This window comes from Ctenopharyngodon idella, chromosome 10 (assembly GCF_019924925.1).
Source record: "Ctenopharyngodon idella isolate HZGC_01 chromosome 10, HZGC01, whole genome shotgun sequence".
Taxonomy (NCBI): domain Eukaryota; kingdom Metazoa; phylum Chordata; class Actinopteri; order Cypriniformes; family Xenocyprididae; genus Ctenopharyngodon; species Ctenopharyngodon idella.
Genome location: NC_067229.1, coordinates 47,578,112 through 47,597,294, shown reverse-complemented (window position 1 = coordinate 47,597,294; position 19,183 = coordinate 47,578,112). Strand labels below are relative to the sequence as shown.

Sequence of the window (19,183 nt, the reverse complement as noted above, 5' to 3'; positions counted from 1 at the left end):
TCGCAGGCCATTGGATCCACAAACACATTACGGTTCACCATCTCATTGGCGATGAACTCCACCTGCGAACGCTTTTCCTGGATTTTGTATTTGTCACCTTGGTTGTTAGATGTACATGCCTTGAGGTATGCCACAAGTGCCTCTCGGAGCATCCCCACGTACTCTCCGTACACAACTGCATTATAATCCACATACTCATTGTTCGAACTACAGAGACAAACACACCCAAAAAAAAAACACACCTAAAGATTATTTTTGACGAGGGGAGAAAGCACTGCAATCACTGCAGCAGTGAAGTGATAAATATTTAAATAAAAATAAATAAATAAATCACTGCTATGGCTAGATGGTTGAATGGGTAATTGATAAGCTTGTCTGTGAGAGACAGGTTGTTTGGAAAGCAATGTTTTATTGTATTATTGAATTATTATTATTGTTGATGAAGAGGGGATCGGCAGGAGATTAAATTTGGGAACTTCTGTGGGCTAAAAATAAGAAAAACTGACTGATTAGGCTGGAGGGGTGTGGGTAAACTAGCAATGAATATTGAATGGCTGCTCATTAACTGATCTGTTTATAATATATACAGTACAGTATAGTAACCTACTGTATAGTACTTGGAGATTGGAGAAAGACAAATGGATCAAATTTAGAATTGCAAGTAGATTTAGAGCATCTGAGAAATCTGAAGAAAGTGTGGATGAATAGAGTGTTGAGTGTTCTGTTGGTGTTTTCTGAGTGATTTCCTGAACAGAGGAGGAATAAGCATTTGCTTACTTCACAGGTACATGGTAAACGAGAACGTGATTTGTGGGCTATTAATAGCAGGGCACTGCTGACCAAAAATTGGTTTGCAGAAAATTGAGAGGAAGATTTACTGGAACGTCAGATCCATGTAGAGAGGCACTGGGGTACATATGGAGCCAATGCCCTACATTTCTGAAAGGCAGAATTTGAGAGAGATTTGAATTTTAAATTCAGCTATATGTTCTGCTTTATTTATAAACTAATTGCAAGCGGAAGACCAGATTAGCCGTCTGAGAAATGGCATTAGTTTAATCTGTGATGCAATAGACTGCATTGGAGTTGTTTCAATAGAAGAGAAAGCTTTTGGAGGCCCATTCTTTCCCCACAGGGCAGCAGCCATGATGAGCAGAGGGAGGAATTTCTGCTGTGGCAGTGAAGTAACACGGTTTAATCGAAAAGGCTGCGTATGTAATGGTAATGTAACAGGTGATATATGATACAAGCCGTTTTTACTATCCTTCTTCACCCTCTCATAGCATTAGATGTTGTACTGCTGCTGTCTGTCTTGTCAAACTTGTTTTATTATAAATGAGCACGCTGATGGTGTACATATAGCACTATGAAGACAGATTTTTTTTTATTCTAATCACGAGCCGAAGTTTTGTAGCATCGCATCATGCAGCGAGCTTCAGCACAGATGCAGTGGACTTTAAAAGCATTTGGCCTGTTGGATGTATTCCAGATTCTTATGAAACTTAACCAACAATGGTTTGTCAGGTTCTGGGAAAGTTAGGATTGGGACAGATATGAATCGCCACTTGAGCTCAGAAAAGGCAGCCTCAGCTTCATGGGTCCAGAAGAACTTTACTCTTCCTCCCTTGGTGAGTGCAGAAAGCAGAGCGTCCACAGAACTAAAGTTCCTATGGAAAAGAAACCGCTGAAGTTGAACCTCCCTGACACATGACAGAATGAGCCAATCAGTCACGGCTTGACCCTTCCAAGGATCCATTTTCCACTATAAATCCTAATTTTGCTGTGGAAAGTACAAGACCAGGGAAGACATTTCATGGAGGATGCTGTGGGTGGTGTTGGTTTTTGGCTAGTTGGTGGCTAGAGGTTCAGAGTTCAGTGTCATTCATGCATCACATGCTGTAATCTTCATGGGGTACACACCCAAAAGATGGCAGACCTCCCAGCAGATCATGGCACCACTGACCCCCATTAACAAATGTTGGCTTTGATGTTTTTGGTCCATGGATGGTGTATATGTGGCCTGCATGAGTGTGAGAGCTATATGTGTCTTAATTTTTTTATCATGATAATTATTAATATTGTTTTATCATCCAGGCCTACTACGCTTACACACTAAGGTGTCTACACACTGTAGCACTCATCCCACCTGCACACACACACACACACAAACACACACACACACACACACTGACCTGAAGTGGGCCACCATTGTACTAATTGCTTTTTGTTCAGTTTGGCCAAGGGGGATCGTGAGGTCCTTCACCATGTTCTCCAGCTTATCGTAGCCCCTCACATCTTTCAGCAGGACCTCCAGAACACTGCTGTGAAACTTAAGGAGTCCTTTGTTGAAGACATGCTGGCCCTGTTTCGCTCGCTTGTTAGAAGTAGACAGCGTGCGATTAGAACCAATGGCGTCTAGTGCCTTCCTGGCGGCGTTTTTGTAATGTTCCTTTTTTTGTGCAGAATTGTCAACATGTTTCTCATTCCCACTTTTCCGTCCTGTCAGGAAACACGGCAGTGAGATACAAATGCTCACACAGCAATTTATTAGGTACTGATTCTGTATTTAATGTGTCCATAGAACAAAACTGTATATCCTATTTCATGGATGGATAAAACATACTTTGTAGATTGTGAGATAGGAGTATCGGTAGGTAGTGCCTTTAGTTCAGAGTACACACACACACACACACACACACGCAGTTTTTAGTATGTTTTTTAAGCCATTTGGTTTACGTGGACACAGGAAGTGTCCTCATAAACCACATATACCTGTACACACACACACACACACGTTTGTTTTTGTGAATTGTTTGTGGGGACTCTCCATAGACATAATGGTTTTTATACTGTACACACTGTATTTTTTACCCCCGCCTACACTACCCCTAAACCTACCCATCACAGGAAACTGCGAACATTCTGTATGATTTATATTATACACATTTGTTTTCTGATATGTCACAAACACACACACACACACACACACACACACACACAATGATTATATTAGTGTTCCTCAGTCTTGGTGTATGTGTGTGAGATTTGTGTATTGGTATATCTCACCCTTATGGGAGGTGGAGTTTATGGTGGTTAATACAACCCCCAAAACTGTTGCCAAAGCCAGTATGAGCTTCAGAATAGGAGTCATTATGGTCTCAATCAGGTCCTTTTCTGGTCAGCAAGTTTATCTGTATCAAAAAACATAATATTTCACCAACTGGACCCACAAATGTGTATAAATGTGTTTAAAGAATGCAGTGATAAATCATGATTTTGACAGCATGAGCATTTCTAGAGTTTGATCAGGAGCACAGGCCCCCCCCCAAGAATGTTCCAAAAGTACATATAAATTTGTAGGGGAATCCGGTGGCATGCCCCCAGGGAAGAATTTTTCACAAAAACAGCACCAAAGCATTCAGTTCTGGTGATTTTGTGTACAGCATTTAACTATTTATTTTCTTTAAACATATTATGTAATAAACATTAATGTAAGTATGTGCAGCAGATACATTTGGGGTAAAGTTATACCCTAGGTTATGTATATACTGTATTGACAATTCATCAATTAAGTGTTTACTTTCTTATATTCTGCGTAACTGTAAAGTTTTTGTCAGCATTTATTATTAAAACATCCATTATACTACACTTAATCATTATACTACCTTAATCTGTTTAAATATCACAAAATAGCCATGTCAGTCACTTTCTCAAACACAAGGTGTAGTTTTTTTGTGATCGTGTTTCAGTGGAAATTTATGTAGATATTTATGATTAGGCTATATCAGATCTATGATATACAGCCTAATCATATCATATTTATGATTAGGCTGTATATCAGATCTAATATACACATGTATTAGTTTTAGTACTCCATATTATCTCCCTCAGGAGAAATTTGTCTTAGGCAATCAATCAAGAGAGCAGATCAAACATACAACATGTTTGTGAACTTTGTGTGTTTTTGACATTGTGTATTTGACAGTTTAAGAGAAATAAGACATGAAAGAGAAATTAGTTCTGTGCCTATGCTTCGGATGTGTGCTATAGGAAACTTTTTCCTCGTCAAAGCAGAGACCAGGAGACATTGGGATATCTTTCAAGCAGAAGTTACTCTTTATTGAGAAACGCGCTGTGCGTCGCTGTAGTCATCCAAGTCCAACTAAGGCAGTGTACTAGGTAGTTCATATACATTCAAGGGGGAGGGATACATAGAGTAGAGGTGGAGACAATCTAAACAAAGCATGCAAATGCAGTGCAGGAATCAGCCCATTCCCTACATTTCCCAGCCATGATCTAATCAGCATAACGGTGTCATTCAAATGCATAGGTGCTAATCCACTCAGTCTGACAGTATCGCCCATACCTTCACATTATCATAGAGACAAAGGCACAGCTGTATCTTGAGCTTGTCTTGCCAAATGGTTAGGAAGTGCATGAAGACAAAAGGTTAATGTTACAGACACCTGGGCTGCCTGACTTGATCTCCTTAAATTGTCATTATCTTTACCTCAAAATATTAAATACAATATACTTCACCTTAGTATTTCATGTGAGGTTATGTCAGGATGTAGGATCAGCAGATCTTAAACAGATTCTTAAATTTGTAATCCCACAGTGCGCTCAGAAAACCACATCAGAAGTTTAGACTGACATGGCTTTAAAACGCATGCAAGTAATTAACTTTCATGATGAAAAAGAATGGCAATGTCATGTGAGCGTGGCCGCAATAGAGATGATAATCAAAACCAAACAGATATTTTAGTTTTTGGCAAGTGTTTTATGCCTTCTCGTAGCTGCTTTTAGAGAGGTTTTGAAACTAAAATCATCTGACAGACCAGCTACAACCACCAGCTCTGTCAGGCTGGAAACCATCTACTTCAGCCAGCTAAGACTAGCCAACCAGCTAAAGCCTAAGCAAATAAACAAGTGGTCAAACCCCCTCTTGATAAATATTATCAAATACAGAATGTAAAACTAACTGTACCCCCCCTCTATGACCCTCAGCATATTACATAACAAATTGCATGACACAAAAGATCCATTTTCTTCTGCTGGTGCATATGGTAAGTCCAGTAGATCCGTACAGTATATTTGTCAGGAAAATGGTGCTAACCAACTGCAGGATTGAGAGAAATCTGGAAGATTTTATTGTCATAATACTAAAAGGTTCTGCCAGATCTGTATTTACAGAGTTAGTGGATCACAGTTGAGTATATTCAGTAGTTTGTGATAATAAATGTATCGGTTGACACAAGTTAGGAAAAGCGAAACTCATGCAGTCTAGCACAAAGAGAGACTTTATTCAGACTGTGTATACAGTACCCTGACAAAAAGCAAATTTGCAAAATATACAGTGTATCCTATCTGCGTCACGGACTGCAATGGAAATATATTCCTTGACATATGTGTTGCTATATTTCAACTGTTTGTCAAATAAATCAAGACTAACAGACCCACCTTGTTACTCGTCTTCTGAGTCCTGAGAGCAGGGTTGCCAGGTCTCTGTGACAAAACCAGTCCAATTCTCTATCAGAAATACCCCAAAATTAATAAACCCTAATAACATATTAAACTATGGAAAGGACAAATAGAACACTAAAGGACAGGTTGAAAAAAGACTGTACTGAAAGAGGAAGAAATTGGGTAGCATTATTGCCATCTGTATTGGTGGAAATAAGAATGACCTCATCTTCAACAACTAAACTGCCTCCATTTGAAAAGTCCAGTAGATCCGTACTAGGGCTGGGTAATATCGATTTCTTGATTTTAATCAATTTTCATTTTTACGAACTGATATCGATTCTTAAGTATTGGCGGAAATAAGAATGACCCCATCTTCGACAACTAAACTGTCTCCATTTGAAATACTAATGGGTAGGCCTTTCCCGACCCTGTGGGTCAAAGACCGCACATGTTCTCTTTCCTGCTGGAAGTTGTCCTGGCCGATTATGCTGCTGAATTGGTCGATAAACTAAATTGTATACATGGTGATGACTCACTAACCGCCTGTTCCCACAGATAAGCCAACCCATAACTTTGTGCCTAACCATCAGGTCCTGATCCGAAGTTTGAAACCAATGAGGGTGGGCGAGCCCAAATACCTATAGGTGCAGCTACAGTGATTGCGGTAACCAGAACTGGCATTCTGACTGACTACCAGCCTTCGTGGATACAAAGCAGACACTTTTATTACTACACTCATGATTGACTTTTATCTCTTATAATTGCAGTAAATATGCAAATTACTACCACGTCTTATTTTAGCCACTAAAATTTCACAACTTGACCAGTTTAATAGTTATATCACCACTGTGTTTAATTGCATCCTGATTCACAGTGCATCAGGAAAAGGAAGGAGAAGAAAAAAGGAAACAAAATCACATTTTAGACATGTTTTTGTCTCCAACAATATGGTGCATTTTGTCAACTAAATGCATTGTTTGGGGCGGGGGGAGAGATTGGGAATGTTTCCTGTTAATAAGAAAAAATAATTCACTTGAGGATTTATTAAAGATTTTGAAATTATTTACCAAACAATTAAGAAAGACAGAACAATCAAAACAGCGTACACATGTGTAATTAAATCCCCGTACTTTGGCCAAGTCATCTCCATATACACATATGTGAAAAAAATTGTAACATCACACCTTTGCTCTCTTTATTCTATTCACAAAAGGACAAATCTCCTCATGAGTAACTTTTAGCTTTGACATTTACAGTAGAGTAAATGTGCAAATTACTGTGGTTGATCATTTTAGCCACTTGTAATTCAATAGTAACATTTTAATTGTTGTGGTAAGCTTGTAGAATAGGACTAAAATGTTGTGAAAAGTACTCCAGGGTTGCTAATTTCACCATCTTTTGTTTGTAACCGTGTGGAGCATTGTGTGTATGGTGAAAAAAGATTTGTAATTCAGGCATGTCATAAACAAACATTTTTCATTGTAATTTAATACTAATGTCTGGTTGAAGTTCTGCAGGCTACCAACTGAGGAAGCAATAGGGAATGGCACAAAATAATCACAATTGAAACTTTATTATGCCACCACAGATAGATTTATACAAGTTATCAAAGTGACACTATTTTAAAAGTAGCCTATACAATTATAACCAAACAAACATGACGGCTGTTGGCTAATTTACTCGGAACGTATCCTAACGATAGGCCACTGGCAAATAAATGGCTGTAATCATATCACATGACACAAACTACTGAGCATATACATTAACAGTTTTTTTCTTTTTAAAGACTTAACTTTATTCGACACTGAGGGTAAGTTTACACGACAACAATGTACTAAAAACAGAAACATTTTCCCTTTGTACTTTTCACGTACAAATGATAACGTTGTCAAAACGATCCCCCTTCACACAGATCCGCAAAAATGACTAAAATCGCTGTATTCTGCCGCTAGGCCAGTAGTTGGCAATGTCACTTTGTAAAGAAACACTACTGAACACATAATACACATGCGCATAACATCGCCATTTTCACAAATTCACATTTTTGTTGTTTACATGGAGATGATAACGGTATCGTTTTCAATAACTTGTAAAAGTGCCCCTAAAACACTGTTGTCGTGTAAATAAATGGCCAAAACACATAAAAAGTTTTCAGTTTTTAGTTAAAAACAGTGTCGTGTAAATGGCCCCTGAAATGCTTACCGAAAGCAGTTTCTGTGATTTAAGGAGCGTGCACTATATTTTCAGTGCCACTTTAACATCAAACAGGAAACTCATGAATATTCATGTGCCGGTGATATATTTGGTGTCTGAAATTTAAGATGACACTGGGTGTAGAACACCGGTGTTATGAAATAATAGAGATATTGACTATGATATGACTATGGAATACATAGCCTACTGTTAGTCAGTTGCTTAATGAACAAGGCCTATTTTTATCATGTTCAGAAGAATTCTTCAATATATAAATTTAAGATTCCTGTGAAACCAAAAGATTGTGCAATGATCTTTGATGCAATCCCAAGTAGAGTTGTATTAAATATGAAATCCTGGATTCTCCCCTCTTAGCTTAGACCAATAACCCTTTATTTATAGTGATACTTGAACGTTTCAATTTGTATATGGAAAATACATGTACATTTTGTGGTGTTGCTAAAGAATCGGTGATCCATCTTTTCTTAGTGTATATTCGAGAATTATGCCATTTTTCCTTTCTTTTTTTTGCACAGGATACCATTGATTCCAAAAGTACATTTTTTCCCACATGCAACTTTTTATTTTACTTGGAAAATACCACCACATGCGTGAAGCTGAGACTGCGTCTGATAGTGCGTTTCCCTATTGCAATAATGACCTTGCCAAATGTGCGCTCGGGCTTTCCGTAGCCGCAGCTCTCATCAGCTGTCACCAGACGAGCATTTCATTTTAAGATGTAGATATTTGTTTGTTGTTTTAATATTAAATGAATAATGTCGTCGAAAGGAACGTCGCGAGGTTTTTACTTCAATACTGTGCTGTCTCTCGCGCGCTCTCTGGCTGCTCATCGACCCGCTCCGATTGACAAGGTGAGAGTTTTACTTCCTATTAGCATCTGAAGCTAACAGCTAACACAACCAAAACAAACCATAGTTTAATCCAATATCTGATGTTCGCTCTTATTTATTTACTCTTTATTAACATATATATATTCAAATGTTGAAGACAAGCCATTCAAATCAGCCGACATTACCTTTATACAGTCAATGTTCTTACCCTTCAAATAAAAACATTTACATTATTAATACTATGTATGGTCGTCTGTTCAAGTTTAAACTAATTTCAATGTATTAAGCAATATAAACATACGCGTATTTTAAATGCTTTACTACTCCGTTACAATACAGTTATATGGATTAATCAATGACAGCATAAAACTATGAATTTAATAATATTATTAGTAATAATAATGTTCTAGTATTCAAATGTATAATATTTGTTTTTTAGGAGTGAAATCTTTCATCCACAACACAAATCCCACCACATTTATATTTCAGATTTGCTCAGACAGAACTGTTTATTGATTTATGTATTTATTTCAGAAGTGTTTTGGCTGGGGTTTCATTTTAATTTGGAGTAATTGTTTGCTCAGAGACTGAGATGTAAAGTATACAATAACCCTGACACATCACTGTGCTGGTTTTTAACATGTTATTACTGTCTGACAGGACATGAAAAACCGGACAGGTGTTGTTAGGGTGGATCTCTATAGAAAAGTAATTTGTGCCTCTGAGAACAAAACATTATCTAAGCCTTAGTAAATCTGTGTGAAGGTGCTCTCATTTAAAACCAAGTATGTGGCATGTACGTAGGTTAGAGAGTCGGACTTGTAACCCGAAGGTTGCGGGTTTGAGTCTCAATGCCACAGGAAATGTATTTGGGGAAGTGAATGAACAGCACTCTCTTCCACTCTCATTACCCACAACTGAGGCACTGAACCCCCAATCACTCCCCTGGTGCCACAGCAAAAATGGCTGCCCAGTGCCCACTGCTCGAGGTGTGTGTTCACGGTGTGTGTGTACACTTGGAGAGCACAAATTCTGAGTATGGGACAGCACCATACTGGCCACACGTCACATCACTTTCACTTATTTTTAACTTTTTCTGGCCACTTTTTGACCACATGTGACTTAATTAATAGTCTGTTTTAAAGGGAAGTATGTTATAAACTTCCTTACACTTTGGTGAACTTCTGTATATAATATACTGCATCATTAAGTTTTCATGATGTGTGTGCACCTATTGTATTATTGCGCAGTCAAATTTTAGTGTTATAGTTTTTTATTGATATTTTAGCCTTTATTTTATAATATTAGTTCAATTTTTAGTCCATTTTTGTTTTTTTAAATATTACTATTTCAATTTATTTATAGTTTTTATTTATTTCCAGTTAATTTCAGTACTTCAACTTAAACATTTCAGTTAGTTTTAATTTTTCATTTAGTTGAAGTTTTTCATCTCATATTTATATATTGTTTCATTTTAGCTTTATTTAAATTAACACAAATAGTTTTTAGTTTTAGTTAACTATAATAACTCTGGTTGTCACATTTTACTCTGTAGTTTGACATGAAAGATGTGATTAAATATTTATAGAAATTAAAGACACTGCTTCTCTCGCTACTTCTGCATGATAAAGGTTGCAAATTTTTTAAGTACATTTGCATATTTGCATATTATAGGTCCAGAAGCTACAATGCATGTGTCCCGTGGACATCCGTGGTGTTTTCCAGCTGGATGAGAGGAGGAGAGATGCTGTGATCGCCCTCGGTATCTTCCTGGTGGAGTCTGAGCTGCAGGTACTGGTTTTAACAGTCACACCCATCAGCTTGACCCATTAATATTAGCACTTTTTCTATTTCTATTCTCTCTCTATTTAGTTACTTAAAAAAAAAAAAAACCTTGCTACGTGCACTTTGCTGGAATAACTGGGACTTGACACGGCACTTGCACACTGTTGCCTTCGTGTTGATTTGATTGCTTCTGTTGTTGTCATTTGTAAGTCGTTTTGGAGAAAAGCATCTGCTAAATGATTAAATGTAAATGATCCAAATAAGGGGGACACATTAATTAACTTTCCTACAGACAACTTTTGTATTCTCAGGTCAGTTTTCACCCGGTGGAACGTGAGCTATTTTTCAACTAAAACCATATTGTATCTGATCAGGAACTTATCATTAATGAGTAAATGTGCAAAAATGTTTTCAATGTTACAACATTTTACTGTGTTATTACTACATTTACCCTTTTTTATTAACTAAAAAAGTTAATAAATTCTTTGAAATTTGAAATTTTACAAGAATTACTGTAAAACCACTGTGATGCAAGATATATATATATATTTTTTTTTTTTTTTTTCATTTTTTTTTTTTTTTTTTTTTTTCAATATTCACGAGAAATTTTATTTGAATATATCATTATATGAAATTTATAAGAACACAAACTGATAACTACCAGTATTAACTCCACTGGAAAATGTCAAAAACAGTCCAAATGTATGAAACCTTCATATTCTTTTTTTCAACAAAACAACATCAGAACAACAAAAATATTACTCTGGGTTGTTATTAGTCAAAATATATTCATTTTACTTGGATAAACCTTCACTTTCAGATGAAAAAGTTGATCAGCAGCCTGAATCTGCATTGCTTCATCAATAGGTGGCAGCAGAATGAAATTTAATTTTTTTTATTTAACCAGGAAGGTCCTGTTGAGATAAAATATCTCTTCTACCAAGAAGTCCTGGTCAAGATGGGCAGCAAGAAACAAAAATTTACATAAAAACACAAAGAAGTACATGAAAACTACACAATACAAAAAAGCCACAGTTCACTTTCTAGGTCAAAACTGACCCAAATGTGAAAGGTGTAACAATTTAGTTTGAATGATCATTTATTTGAATGAGTTTGAAAAAAAGATAACATCTGAAAAAAAAAAAAAAAACTGTGTATTTTGATAGTTGATGGGATCTTATGTTAATCAAAGTGAAATAATTTATCGTATGTTCATTTACTCCTTCAGCACAAGGACGCTATTGTCCCGTATTTGTTGGTTTTGCTGAAAGGCTTGCCCAGGGTGCAATGGATCGAGGAGAGCACAGAGAGGAAAGGACGAGGTATAATTCTGTCTTTTTTTTATCACATTTACTTATTTCCTTCTCAAATGTTCCTGATCTTACATGTCTCTCATCCTTGTGTTTTCAGAAACGCTCCCCATTGCGGAGAATTTCTCCTTCAGTTTGGTGACGATGCTCTCAGATGTTGCCCAGATGGACGAGTCCATGCGAATCCAGGTGTGTTCATGAAGGTTTTGCTTGCTGTTGTTTACCTTGCTTATCTGAATAAATCAACTTCTCAATTTTCAAACAGGATTGTTGTCACAAAAGTGTAATTTCTTGTTTATGTCAGTGTTGCTTTAGAGTAATTTGCTGCCCTATTGTATTTAAAAAGAGAAGCTTAATTTCTCACCACATAAACAATTGTATTTAGAGATGTCGATTATAATTTGACATATCAAACACAAGTTTAATAGGTTGTATTACATCACTAACTGTTTTTATGCCAAATGAATTCTGCTGTGCATCTGCCCTGATTGAGGGACTGATTTAGTTTCCTCTCAAATCTCTTTCAGATTTTGGAGGCTGTGATGAACCTCATGCAGGTGCTACAGGAAATGTGTCAGAACATCGAAGGCCAAGATAAAGGTCAGTGTTTCTTCTTGTCCTGAATGCCATATCTTATTTTTAGGTATTTATGTGAAATTCATAACTTTCATAATGTGAGATAGAGCAATCAACTGGAAATAATGAAGGGTGGGATTTTATTTAATCCACCTGGATTTGATTGGATCAAGAAACATGGGCTGTCATATCACTGGTTAATATTTTATAATCAATTAATTACACTAAATTCTTTTATGTAAGATTTTTAAATGTTTTTGAAAGGCTGGGGCTGTCAAAATTACTGCGTAATAACGTATGCGATTAATTTTTTCAGTTTAGCGCGTTAAAAAGGTTTACGCAATTAACGCAGCATCCATTTTTTTCCTGTCATCCTTTAGCTAGCGTTAAATTATATGATCACAGTCTTATTCATTTAAGTGCTTTTAAATCATTCAAGCGCGATAAGACGCAAAAAAAAAGAACTTAAGTCTGTACTAGCACGCTTAATGAGTTAAATAAATGACTGTGTCAGATATGTGTTGTGTGTCAGCTCTTAAAGAGACAGCTGCCTAATAAACCTGCTGCTGTCTGTCATTAATGTTAATCAAAGAACAAAAGCCCAAGAGAAAATCACTCACTGCTCTTGACTTTTGTAGCTTTAATAAGGATTAATCTATATTTAATTTATAATTTATGCAGTGAAAATTGTGAAGTGTTTGATAACTTCTGAATATTTCCTACCTGTTAGATCAAATATTTAAAGTATACTGTCTTTGTTTTTTCTACATTAATTTGGAGATTAAATGTGAAATTATTACAATATAAAAATGGATTAAAAACTTTAATATTAGGTGAGATTAAGCACGATTAATTACAGAAAAATGTGTGATTAATTAGTTAATTTTTTTAATCGATTGACAGCACTAATATTAAACTGTAATTTATTCCTGTGCTCATTCTAATATGCTGATTTGATGATCAAGAAACTTTTCTTATTATTGTTGAAATTTAATGTTGAAAACACTTGTGCTGCTTCTTATTTTAGGGGAAACCATGATAGATTTCGTTTCATGATTCTTTGATGAATAAAAGGTTTAAAAGAACAGCATTAAAAGAACATCATAAATGTGTTTACTGTCACTTTTGATCAATTTAATACATTCTTGATGAATAAAAGTATTAATTTCTTTAAAAAAAAACAACTTTTTTTTTTCATGATTGTGTATGTGCAAAGTATATCAGCAATCAACTGGAAATATCAGCCAATATATATTTAATATAGTTATTGTTTTTTTCTTTAGAATAATCACAATGAAACCAGATACATTTATTTAAAAATGAATTAATTAATGAATTGGGTCAATTTTGATTTCATGTTGTTTTTTAATGGCTTAAAGCTGTTTTTCAGTGTGAAATAATAATACTCTCTTTCGATTTCCCTACCCAGAATACCTGTGTAAATATACTGTGCCCTGTCTGCTCGGCGTGGTGCGAGCGTTTGGCCGCTACAGCAACACAGAGGAGCCACTGCTGTCGAAACTCTTCCCACGGGTCAGCCCTCAGCTCTTGGGCACAGGAGAGGGGACGGAGGTGACCCGACGACGATCCTTTAACGATTTCCGCTCCATCCTACCCAGCTCTTTCCTCACCGTCTGCCAGAGTGACTCTTTACGCCGTAAAACCAGCAGCGTTTCCAGCATTTCACAACAGGTACCGAATACACCATGACAGGGTGTCTGTCTGCCAGTGCAATCAAATACTCTAGAGTAGCACATACATACTTTGGGGAAAAAAAAACTAGATTATATAATTTAGTCAATATGTGTAGCATTTGTTGAAATTGTGATTTTGTGTCTGTAATGACCTCTTTCTGTTTTATAGGCCAGTCCAGAGCGTGCCGGACTTCCTCCGAGTTCCCCTTCTGACCCTTCTGCTCCTTATTTTGAAGGTAACTTTAAAAAGAGCAGCATTTTTACAGGTTTGCCTACTTAATATTTATTAGTACAATAGATGTTTTTGGACAAGGTTTTGATGTTAAACAATGCTGTCGAGGTTTGATGTGTCCTAACGTGGTCTTGTTTTTGCGCTCCAGCCGGCTCGTACCTGCCCGACGGCAGCGCTGTGGACCCAGACTACTATTTCTCCAATATAAGCTCTAGTTTCTCTGTCTCGCCGCTCTTCACGGGCAGCAACAGTAAAGAGTTTGATGTACCACTGGATTTACTGAGGCAGCTTCTGCAAATGGTAAATGTTCTGTAGTGCCTTCAGCTATAATTTATTATGTTGTACTGTTATTTTTGTTTACTCTGTTGATGTTTTTGTTTTATCTTCTTGGATAGGTTGAGCAGTTTGTGTCAGAATCCTTCATGAAGACACTGGATCAGACTATGGTTGCAGTTCTAGAGGTATCTTCTTTCGATTCGGATATCACTGCTTTATGTTCTTTTCAAAAGACAATGTGTTGATTTCTGGACATTTGCTCGTTGTTACAGGTCAATGCAGGAGCTAATCTGTTCTACAAGACGTTCAGTGATCCGCTGTATGTGGCCATTTTTAAAATGCTGAGGGACACTTTATACTACATGAAAGGTAAATGTAAATAAGTGAAGTCACCTTTATTTCTATAGCGCTTTATACAATATGGATTGTTTCAAAGCAGCTTCACAGTGATAAACAGGAAAATAATGATCTAAACAAATATGAATAATCTAAAAATAATGAAATAATGATTCAAACAGAATTTAATTCTGCTGTAAAGCAGCTCTAAAAAGACAGTATTGTCATTATTTAGCTGAAATAGTATGTAATGTTTAAATTTATTTAATAAACATTATTTATAAAAAATGTAAGTTCTTAATTAAGTTCATTATATACATACATGTGAGATAAAAAAAAATGAAAATTCAGCTGATACCTGGAGATAAATAAAAAATAAAATATAAATAATTTTGTTCTATTAATAATAATAATAATTATTATTATTATTATTATTAACATTTTATTATTATTAATCTTTATCAATGATAATAATTATTATTGTTCAATTATTAAATGCATTATTAACTTTATTATAATAAAACATAAATAAAAATATGATTTATTACCAATACAATAAAAAAATATTTTATCCTGTTACAATTATTTATTTTATTATTATTATTAATCTCTTATATTTATAAATCACAAATAATTACAATGTATTAAATTAAAAAAAAAATCTAATCATTTTTGTGTAATTTTTATTGTTAATAATCTATTATATTTAATAATATAAATTTGGTCTCTCATATATAATATATATATATATATATTTATATATATATTATATACATATATTATTTCATAGGAATATAAGGAATATATATATTATTTTATACCTTGTTTTGTTTTGAAAAAGGGACTTAATTTCTTACAATGTTGCATTTTCTTCTTGGTTCGGTTCGCTTTCACATAGCAAGATTTCAAAGCGTACCAAAATGTGTTCATGCAAATCACGTGAGTAAAACTGTCCTCTTATTGGTCAGAGTTTCCTCTGCGTCATCCATCAGGATGATTGACAAGTTCGCTCCATGAGCTTATTGTGTCCCAGAGTTCTTTATTTAAGCTCCAGAGTTTGTTTGCAACCAAGCCAAGACCACCTCATTCAGGCGGTCTCTGAGCGATTGTTTTGGTGCGGATCAAAGCGTGATTGCCGTGTTCACAAATGCCTAAACGAACCGAACCAAGAGAGAAAACGCACCAGGTTATGAAACAAAAGCTCAGGTGTGAAAGCACCCTGAGACTTGGGGCTTTCATTAACTCTAATAGTTCCAGCAATTCTTACTATTGTTTGTGTTTATGTGATTGTTGTATGTGTGCAGACCTGCAGGTGTCGTACGTGAAGGAGGTTCATGACTTTGTTCTGGAGCAGTTCAGCAGCAGTCAGTCGGAGCTGCAGAGGATCCTGCATGACGTGGAGTATCTACACAGCGAGCTGAACCCGCTCAAACTGCGCTGCCAAGCCAACGCCGCCTGCGTGGACCTCATGGTTTGGGCCGTCACGGAGGAACAGGGTGAGACTGAAGGACTATTCTGGTATCACATGCTGCATGTATGTCATGCTGCTGTTCATTTATCGGCTTGTTTCTGCCAGGTGCGGAGAACCTTTGCACCAAACTGTCTGAGAAACTGCAGTCTAAGACGTCTAGTAAAGTCATCATCGCTCACATGCCTCTGCTCATCTGCTGCTTACAGGTGCATCCTGAGTTTTGCCCCTCTCACAATGCGCTAAAGAAATTATTATTTTGAACATTTTGGGGTGAAATACGATATTTCATGTATAATGGTGTTTGCGAAACAGGGTCTTGGACGGTTGTGTGAGCGTTTCCCTGTGGTGGCGCACTCAGTCACCATGTCTCTAAGAGATTTCTTGGTTGTACCTTCACCTGTACTGGTGAAGCTCTACAAATATCACAGTCAGTACACCACAGGTGAGATCTTCCCCTTGATTTTATTCTTATTAACAGTTTGTTGTGTCTAGATTTATGCTTAAATGTTCAATGAACACATTATTTTTCACACATTTGACAATGTTACAGCACCTTTCTTCCCAGTCTGTCAGTAAAGCTCTGTTTAGGCTGCATTTAACTCCACTTTTAGACATACACTCACAAAGTTTCTTAAGCACTTTGTCTTTCGGGAATTCCCACCGCCATTTTGAAGTGCTTTCAACTGTCAAGTGGACAAGGGAAGTTTATTTGGACAGACCCTCGACCCCTCAAGCGAGTCTACTCATATGTACACATCAGGCAGATGCATAGATCACAATGCAACACAATTGTGACGTCACAGCAGGTTGCTGTGTCGCACTTAATTTACTCACAGTGAAGTTAGAGCATAAAAATACGACTTAAAGGGATAGTTCACCCAAAAATGAAAATTCGGTCATCATTTCCTCACCCTCAAGTTGTTCCAACTTGAATTTCTTTCTTCTGCTGAACAGTATTTTTTTTCTATACTATGGAAGTCAGTGGTGCCCCACAACTGTTTGCTTACCCATATTCTTCAAAATATCTTCTTTTGTGTTCAGCAGAAGAAAGAAATTCATACAGGTTTGGAACAACTTGAGGGTGCAGAAATGATGAGTGAACTATCCCTTTAAATGCAGCCCAGGTCTCTATGAAGCTTCCACCAAAAAAGCTCATTGTGCCTCGGCTGGAGCAGTGTGTTGTGATTGGTCAAGCGCTTCAAATGTGTTTGGGAAATGTCCCGCCCCTTACCATAACCGCCAGTTTCAACACACTACTAACTAACTCAACCAGGCCCCGCCCCTTTATTTTGTGTATGCCTTGGGCCGGAATTATTTAAATGAGGAATATTGTGACATGTTCGTTCCTAGAAGAAAACTCAAGACTACAATGGAGGCGTTTCAGAGAGTTCAGAAACACTGACACTGATATAGAGAATAACTCCTGTGCTTTGGAACTTTGCAGAGCTTTTTCTTGCTCAAACAACAACATTACACACTAAAGACAGCTGAAAATGTAAAAAAAGCATAAAAGATTCTCTTAAGGAAATATAAACAGTTGGCTCAGTGCATGCAATCTTAACTCCATTTTCAACTAAACAGGAACAGGAGAGATTAAGATCCATGTGACCAATGAGCATTCCCAGTCCACCTTCAGTTCTCACGCCAGTAAGAAGAGCCAGCCGTCCATGTATGAGCAGCTCCGAGACATTTCCATCGACAATATATGCAGGTAAACTTCATCTATACGTTTGGAAATGTTTTAAGATGAAAGTTATGCCTAATTTCTATGCATAATTTACATAATATCCATCCTATACAATATGTGAGATTAGGAATAATGGGTTTCAAATCATAGTATGCCAAAGGTGTCCAGAAAAACAGAGTATTTTGAATGTGAGCATCTGTGCATGTTTTTTTTTTTTGTTTTTTTTGGCTAATATTGCCAGCAATTCGTTTGGATTGTATTGTGCAATTTAGCAATTGCAATTTTATGAATTTGATTATGACATAGAATTGTATGTGGTTCTATAATGACATGCATTTCAAATAAGTCTTGTTCTTTTGAACTTTCTATTCATCAAAGAATCTAGTATTAGTCTATGGTATGATTTTGCAGTTTTTCATATGGTTAACTAAGTTCTAATAAATTACTACACACTAATAAGTAAGTATTTTTGTTGATCCAGGTGTTTAAAAGCAGGGTTGACCATGGACTCAGTCATCGTTGAGGCTTTCCTTGCCAGTCTTTCCAACCGTCTGTACATCTCGCAGGAAAATGACAAGTATGTTATTGAACTCTGACAGTAAATCACATCTCATCCATCTTAATCCATCATTCTTTCTTATTGTTCATTAAATATTTAGAGGTCTTTCAGATCATTATTTTTCTGAACCTCTCATCTAAAGGTAGCCTTTAAAGTCATAGTCCATAGTCTTTTTACTCCTATTGTGCGTATGTCCGACTGAAATGGCTTCTTGGAATGAGAATTCCAAGGAATTGATTGGATGGTTGTGGTTTGCTATTGGTGGATCTCACATGAGTGAAAGGTTGCCCCGCCCTCGTGCCAGTAAACATTATCAGAGTGAGGGGAAGTTATATTGATTAAAGATTATGAGCCCACAAGAATTAAAAAATATATATTGATGTTCACGAATAAATCAGTTAAAATAAATACTGCAGTATTCCATAAAAAAAATAAGAATTGTCGATTTTGTTTTCATGGTGACTTTAAGAAAATGAGTGTGTTATTTTTAAGGGAATGCATAAAAGTGTGAAATGTTTGTCTCTCTCCTGCAGGGAGGCCCACCTCATCCCAGATCACACCATCCGAGCTTTAGGACACATCGCCGTGGCTCTGAGAGACACTCCCCGTGTGATGGAGCCCATCCTACAGATCCTACAGCAGAAGTTCTGCCAGCCGCCGTCCCAGCTGGACGTCCTCATCATAGATCAGCTGGGCTGTATGGTCATCACAGGAAATGTACGGCCGCGGTTCTGTCTTCTGTCATAG

The 19,183-nt window shown here is 36.5% G+C and overlaps 1 protein-coding gene and 1 long non-coding RNA gene across 5 annotated transcripts in view; one reads left to right on the top strand and one right to left on the bottom strand.

Moving 5' to 3' along the window:
- Positions 1–2,122: 2,122 nt before the first annotated feature.
- On the bottom strand, positions 2,123–5,487 carry LOC127519992 (uncharacterized). The gene is made up of 3 exons (XR_007931995.1): positions 5,461–5,487; positions 3,067–3,191; positions 2,123–2,499 (listed from the first exon to the last, which is right to left on the bottom strand). It is a non-coding gene; the product is annotated as an uncharacterized LOC127519992 (long non-coding RNA).
- A 2,811-nt stretch (positions 5,488–8,298) lies between these two features.
- pi4kaa (phosphatidylinositol 4-kinase, catalytic, alpha a) overlaps positions 8,299–19,183 on the top strand; it is a 38,401-nt gene continuing 27,516 nt past the window's right edge. The window contains exons 1-16 of one of the 4 annotated variants that reach the window (XM_051907680.1): positions 8,299–8,531; positions 10,185–10,301; positions 11,524–11,617; positions 11,706–11,794; positions 12,133–12,205; positions 13,611–13,873; positions 14,045–14,111; positions 14,256–14,407; positions 14,503–14,568; positions 14,656–14,752; positions 16,024–16,215; positions 16,296–16,396; positions 16,503–16,632; positions 17,772–17,901; positions 18,359–18,454; positions 18,970–19,153. In XM_051907680.1, coding sequence (XP_051763640.1) covers positions 8,436–8,531; positions 10,185–10,301; positions 11,524–11,617; positions 11,706–11,794; positions 12,133–12,205; positions 13,611–13,873; positions 14,045–14,111; positions 14,256–14,407; positions 14,503–14,568; positions 14,656–14,752; positions 16,024–16,215; positions 16,296–16,396; positions 16,503–16,632; positions 17,772–17,901; positions 18,359–18,454; positions 18,970–19,153 — 1,947 coding nt within the window. In that variant the 5' untranslated portion in view covers positions 8,299–8,435. Of the gene's footprint in view, positions 8,532–10,184; positions 10,302–11,523; positions 11,618–11,705; positions 11,795–12,132; positions 12,206–13,610; positions 13,874–14,044; positions 14,142–14,255; positions 14,408–14,502; positions 14,569–14,655; positions 14,753–16,023; positions 16,216–16,295; positions 16,397–16,502; positions 16,633–17,771; positions 17,902–18,358; positions 18,455–18,969; positions 19,154–19,183 lie in introns of all 4 variants that reach the window. The other 3 variants (XM_051907679.1, XM_051907682.1, XM_051907681.1) reach the window with 3 other exon arrangements.